The sequence below is a fragment of the Saimiri boliviensis genome, chromosome 8 (genome assembly GCF_048565385.1).
Source record: "Saimiri boliviensis isolate mSaiBol1 chromosome 8, mSaiBol1.pri, whole genome shotgun sequence".
Lineage (NCBI taxonomy): Eukaryota > Metazoa > Chordata > Mammalia > Primates > Cebidae > Saimiri > Saimiri boliviensis.
This window is the reverse complement of record NC_133456.1, coordinates 15338793-15345629: the sequence shown is the minus strand read 5'-3', so window position 1 is coordinate 15345629 and position 6837 is coordinate 15338793. Positions and strand designations below refer to the sequence as shown.

At 44.9% G+C, this 6837-nt stretch overlaps 1 protein-coding gene across 3 annotated transcripts; it reads left to right on the top strand.

The window, feature by feature from the left end:
* The first annotated feature begins 660 nt into the window (after positions 1–660).
* On the top strand, positions 661–6599 carry CCR2 (C-C motif chemokine receptor 2). Of its 3 annotated transcripts, none has more exons than XM_074403977.1 (3): positions 661–829; positions 931–1039; positions 4339–6599. In XM_074403977.1, coding segments are annotated over exons 1-3 (1242 nt in total). In that variant the 5' UTR covers positions 661–827; the 3' UTR covers positions 5470–6599. The 3 variants fall into 3 exon arrangements, with proteins under 3 accessions (XP_074260078.1, XP_074260077.1, XP_074260079.1); XM_074403976.1 differs by having other exon boundaries at positions 661–860; XM_074403978.1 differs by having other exon boundaries at positions 716–776.
* The last annotated feature ends 238 nt before the right edge of the window (positions 6600–6837 follow it).

The window sequence follows — 6837 nt, the reverse complement described above, 5'->3', positions numbered from 1 at the left end:
TAATCCCAGCTACTCGGGAGGCTGAGGTGGGAGGATGGCTTGAGTTCAGAACGCAGAGGTTGCAGTGAGCTGAGATTGTGCCATTGCACTCCAGCCTGGGTGACAGAATGAAACCCATCTCAAAAAAAAAGTTGCTATCTTCGAAACAGAGATAGAGCAGTGGTTAACAGAGACTGGGGAGGAAGGAGGAGAGGCGAGGATGAGCAGCGGTGGATCAACGGGTACAACATGACCATGAGAGGGGAGAAACAAGCTCTGGTACTCTGCTCCACAGTAGCATGACTTAGTTAATAATGAATTCTAGACATTTAAATAGCTAGAAGAGAGGATTTTCAATCTCGTTATTTCAAAAGAAGTGATAAATGTTTGAGCGGTGGATATGTAATTACCCTGATTTGATCATTATACAACGTATACATGTAGCAAAACATCACATTGTGTCCCATAAACATATATAATTATTAAGTGAATTCAATTTAAAAAAATTTTTTTGAGTGTTATCTAAATGAAATTTCTAACCAGATTCTAAATCCATGATACCACTGAAACCAGCACACGTGATCACAGTAAAACCTCATTTTATTTCCTCTACTATCACCAGCACCCTTTACTCTCTGGAAAATAAGAAGTTCTGTTGTGCTCATATCATGCAAATGATCAGTAGTAGGAGAGCAGAGAGTGGAAGGGCTCCAGATAAAAAGACCCACAGTGTAAAGAAGCCCAGAGTCGTTAGAAACAGGAGCAGATGTACAGGGTTTGCCTGACTCACACTCAAGGTTGCATAAGCAAGATTTCAAAATTAATCCTATTCTGGAGACCTCAACCCAATGTACAATGTTACTGGCTGGAAAAGAAGAACTGTATGTTTCTGATTTTTTTTTCAAATCTTTACCATTACTTGCCCTGAATCTCCGCCTTCTCTTTCTGCAGGAAACTTTATTTCCTACTTCTGCACACAAAGTTCCTACCTCTAGATCTGTTTGGTTCCGTTGCTGACAAGCCTGACACACCAGGACTGCCTGAGACAAGCCATATTCTGGTAAGTTGCGGGCATATTTTTCCATTACTTTCTGACTCATAGGCTCAAAGCATCTCAAAGCTAGAAATGCAAATATTGGGCTTTACCCTGGGAAACTGCAAAGCCTGTGCACTTGGGGGGAATGATCAAGATGAAGGAGAGGGGTGGGGATGGCATGTGCACCAGGAGATTTTAGAGAGACCCTGAGGAAAAGCAGGGTGCAGCAGGTGATGGGGAGGAGTGGACAGCAAGCGAGGCCAGGGCGGCCACTCTCTCAGTTACCTCTCCACGCACCCAGGGGCTCACTCTGCCCCTCTGAGCACCTAAGGACATTAAAGAGCTGGAATTTTTAGTCTAAATACAGGACCATCCAAGCTCTGAACCAAAATGTGTGCCTTGCCTCAACTCAGGAGGTCCACAGAGGCAGAAGTAAGGAATTTATTTTTCTAAAAGGTAGATTTCTTTCAGTTCTGGTGACATGTCCTGACACTTGAAATGACATCTAGGACAGCACATTTCAGGCATCTTGCTCATTATTCACTGTAGTAGAAGCTACATGCTGGCCAGCTGTAAAAATGAACTTAAGTAATGTGTGCACAGCATTTAACATAGCACCTGAGCTTCAGGAGCACTCGGTTAACGACCACAGTTGTGATTCTTTAGGCAGATGAATTTTTTTCCAATCTTGATCGGAGGCCTCATTTAGCTTCTGCAGATTTCAAGAATCTGTCTCAGTGATATGAAATACAAGACCCGTGAAAATTGTCCATTGCAAGAGAAATGAAAGGATGAGGGATACAGGTGGATGGAAAACAGATTCACAGTCACTACTAGAAAAAAAATTCTTGAGAATCAAGTCCTGATGATGTTCAGGCTTATAATTCTTCTATTTGTAAAGAGTTTTATACACTTACTCAGTGAACATTTATTGGTGCCTCCTTTAGCCGGGTACTATCATAAGAGCTGTAAACAGAAGCAATATCCAGGCCTTGATCTTGAGGAACATGATGTGTGTAGAAGATAACATGATAAGTGCTTATCTACATGCATGCAGTGTTATGTGGTAAGAGCAATTTGACAGAGGATACAGATTAAGCTTCACAGAGAAGAGGAATCTGAGCAGGAGATACTGAATGGTGAATAGGAACTCAACAACCATTTTAGGCAGAGGGGCAAGGACACGCAAAACCACTGAAGCACGAAGGAAATGGTGAGTTTAGGGGAAATGAAGAGAAGATGGCTGTGGCTGAAGCACAGGATTTGGGATTGGAGAAGGGGCTGGAGGTGAGGCTGAGAAGAGACAAACTCAGAAAAGATGTGCTGGGCAGTCTGGACATTATCTTTGAAGCCCACCAGATAGAAGTCATGGGGCTACTGGAGGTTTTAAGCTAAGAGTGCCTATTCAATTTTAACTTAAGAGAAGACAGGTTGAGAGTGAACAGGGCTAGAGACGAGCCATGAGCAGAGGAAAGACCAGAACAAAGCCGAGAGAGAGGAGTATATGGAGCAAGAAAGTGGCAGTTGAAAGCAGTGCAGAGGGGATGAAGCTGAGAGGCATCTCTGAGGTGGAACTCAAATGACGTAATAATAATACAGGGCATTTCTCTGCACCAGATGCTGTCCTAAGTTCTTACTCCACTGATCTTCACAGCCAATCAGCATAGTTAATAGTTTACACATAAAGAAATTGGCACTTGAAGGAGTAATTGGCCCCAAGTTACATTGCCTATAAGAATTAAAATCCAGGTTTGTTTGGCTCCAAAAGCTGGCTCCTAATTTTCAGAAGAGGAAGGGACCCAGGGCAATTGCTTCTTAGGCAATGGAGGAATCCACAAGGAGGAGGAATTTTCAGGGGTGCCCCATTTAGGATGAGTCAAATTTGAGGTCCCTGAATGATACTCACTTTGCTCACTGCTTTATCATCAGTGTCTAAAACTGAGTATGGTTCGTAGTAGGTGCTCAGTAAGTGTTGATGCAGTGAATAAATGCATGGGGAGATAGGCAGCAGGCAATGGGAAATTCAACTCTGAAGCCTAGAAGAAAGGTGGAGCTTGAAGAGAGAGCTTCAGAAAACATTAGCACAGAGGGGAGTAGGAACCCTGAGGCAGACAACATGATTCAGGAAGAACTTTGGAGCAAGGATAAAGAGGCAAAAAACTAAAGACATGAGAGCTAGGTGTGATGTCTGGGGACTCTGAAGGTGCAGGCATGGGGAAGAGATGCCAGCAAAAAACATTAATAAAAAAGTGGTCACACAGCCCTTCCCGTCTGGAAGCCAAAAAGAGTTGTAAATGGAAGAAGTTAGCAGAAGGATCAAATGCTCAATCAGGATGGAATTGGAATAAAATCAGGGCATTTGAAAATTGGGTTGTCATTGCAATCTTGACAAGAGAAGTTTTGGCAGGATGGTGAAGGCAGAAAGTTGAGAGAATCATCAGTTAGAATGCTTTTGGCTTCAGAGAACAGAAAATGCAATTCATAATGGCTTTAAAGCAGTGGCTTGTTTTTCTCCCAGAACTTTGGGAGGCCGAAGTGGGCAGATCATGAGGTCAGGAGTTTGAGACCAGCCTGGCCAATACTAAAAACACAAAAATTAGTTGGGTGTGGTGGCGCACACCTCTAGTCCCAGGTACTTGAGAGGCTGAGGCAGAATTGCTTGAACCTGGGAGGCAGAGGTTGCAGTGAGCCGAGACTGCACCACTGCACTAGAGCCTGGCAACAGAGGGAGACTCCATCTCAAAAAAAAAAAAAAAAAAAAAAAAAAAAAAAAAAAAATAGGCAGAAGATGAACAGTTCAGGGTGGGTTTGGGACTCAGTGATATTGGGATTCTGCCTGGCTTCTCATGGTTTTCTAGGTCTTCCATTCATGGCAACACGCCCTCACTAGACATGCTGCCAGAGCAGGGCAGGAGATGGAGGGTTCTCTTGTGTCTGTCTTATCAGGGAAGCAGAGCTTTCCCAGAAGCCCCCAGCAGACTCCCTTTTCATATTATGGTCCAGAAATGAGTCACAGACCTACGAACCACCTGCAAAGGAGGCAGAGAAAACAAGCGCCCAGAGTTTTTAGCCTTAAAATGAGAATCATCGGACTTGCTGGGAAAGACAAGGGGTATTGCAGAAAGGCTGGCTGTTGGGTAAATCATTGGTGTCTGCTGCTGGGAATGAAAGGAAGGTCAGGAACTAGCAGACATGCTTTCAGGGAGACGGCTGCAAAGGAGAGGCCAAAGACTGGGAAGTGGCTGACGTGGTGCCAGGCTATTTGGAAGATCATGGATTGTGGTGTTAGTGTTGTGTGGTCATCATTTTGTTCTTTGTTACAGAGCAGAGAAAGTGGATTGAACAAGGACGCGTTTCCCCAGTACACCCACAAAATGCTGTCCACATCTCATTCTCGGTTTATCAGAAATACCGAGACTGGTGAAGAAGTCACCACCATTTTTGATTATGATTACGGAGCTCCCTGTCATAAATCTGATGTGAAGCAAATCGGGGCCCAGCTCCTGCCTCCGCTCTACTCACTGGTGTTCATCTTTGGTTTTGTGGGGAACATGTTGGTTGTCCTCATCTTAATAAACTGCAAGAAGCTGAAGAGCTTGACTGACATCTACCTGCTCAACCTGGCCATCTCCGATCTGCTGTTTCTTATTACTCTCCCATTGTGGGCTCACTCTGCTGCAAATGACTGGGTCTTTGGGAATGCAGTGTGCAAATTATTCACAGGGCTGTATCACATTGGTTATTTTGGTGGAATCTTCTTCATCATCCTCCTGACAATCGATAGGTACCTGGCTATCGTCCATGCTGTGTTTGCTTTAAAAGCCAGAACAGTCACCTTTGGGGTGGTGACAAGTGTGATCACCTGGTTGGTGGCTGTGTCTGCTTCTGTCCCAGGAATAATCTTTACTAAATGCCAGCAAGAAGATTCTGTTTATGTCTGTGGCCCTTATTTTCCACGAGGATGGAATAATTTCCACACAATAATGAGAAACATCTTGGGGCTGGTCCTGCCACTGCTTGTCATGGTCATCTGCTACTCAGGAATCCTGAAAACCCTGCTTCGCTGTCGAAACGAGAAGAAGAGGCACAGGGCTGTGAGGCTCATCTTCACCATCATGATTGTCTACTTTCTCTTCTGGACTCCCTATAACATTGTTGTTCTCCTGAACACCTTCCAGGAATTCTTCGGTCTGAGTAACTGTGAAAGCACCAGCCAACTGGACCAAGCCACACAGGTGACGGAGACTCTTGGGATGACACACTGTTGCATCAACCCCATCATCTACGCCTTTGTCGGGGAGAAGTTCAGAAGGTATCTCTCGGTGTTCTTCCGAAAGCACATCGCCAAGCGCTTCTGCAAACAATGTCCAGTGTTTTACCGGGAGACAGTGGATGGAGTGACTTCAACAAACACACCTTCCACTGGGGAGCAGGAAGTCTCGGCTGGCTTGTAAAATGAGGAGCAGTTTGATGGTTGTTTATAAAGAGAGACAACAATCTGTATATAACAACAAACTTCAAGGGTTCGTTGAACAGTAGAAACCTATAAAGCAGGTGCCCAGGAACCTCATGGCTGTGTGTACTAAGACAGACTATGTCACCCAATGCATATCCAACGTGTGCTCAGGGAATAATGCAGAAAAAACTGTGGATAGAAACTTTGACTCTCCAGAAAGCTCATCTCAGCTGCATTGCCTTGTGCTAATGCTTTTTCTAGTCTTCATCATTTGTTCACTCAATCTCTGGTTCTATCAATATCTTGAAATCAAGGGCCAGCTGGGGATGAGGAGGAGAATGGGACAGGCACCAATGAATGGGAGTGAGGGAGTGGGGGTCAGAGCTGAGAGAAGAAGGAGGGAGACATGAACAGGGCTGAGCCTGGACGAAGACAAAGGTGAGCAAGGGACTCACTCACTCAGCTAGGAGATAATACTCGTCCTTAGCCCCAGCTGCCACCTGTATTCAACCTTGAAGGCTTCATCAGGTCAAGAGGAGTCTGGGAACTGCAATAACTTGGGAGCTGTGGTGGAGTCTGATTATTCTCTTTTGCATAAGTGCATGGCACATTTTTGCTTCATTGCAGTTTATCTGTGACAACCATGAACCCTGCATTTGAAATCTATGAAATATCAGCCCCATCATTCACATGCTTCTTAGGCCAGCATCCCCCCAAAAATTCAGAAAATTTTTGTTTATAAAAGATGCATCATCTATGATGAGCTAATATATGTGTGTGTGTGTATGTGTATGTGTACATATTTGGCTCTAGCCTGATTCCAGGAGGTAGTGATTATGAGAAGGGGGTGGAGAATGATGAGTTCCTCCATCAGGAGCAGTGGACAGGGATTGTGTGGAACCACTGCAGAAATATTTCCGGAATCAACTAAGTGGAGAGCCAGGAGGGCTGCATCAGAACTCAGTAAAGCTTCCTGTCTGGATCCAAGCTGGTTCGTTTTGTGGTAGCTGTTCCCTGCCTTGCCACTCCCCTCACCTTTATCACATAGCTCTTGGCTGTAGGATTGCCCCCTGCAAAAACCAGTGTGTGGAGGTCCAGGAGTGAGACCAGGAAAGAATGTGAAAGAAACTACACAAGAACTTCCTGATGGTCACGGAAAAGCAGTCAACTGGCAGAGCCCCTGAAGCCAGTCTTCAGGGTGGAGAAGGAGCTTTGAGACAGAAATAACAGATCTCTGCTTTGGAAATCACACGTCTGGCCTCACAGACATGTGATTCACAATGTGAATCTCGGTGTCTACGTTACCAGGAAGGAAGGCTGAGAGGAGAGAGACTACAGCTGGTTGGAAAACAATATTTTCCAAGCC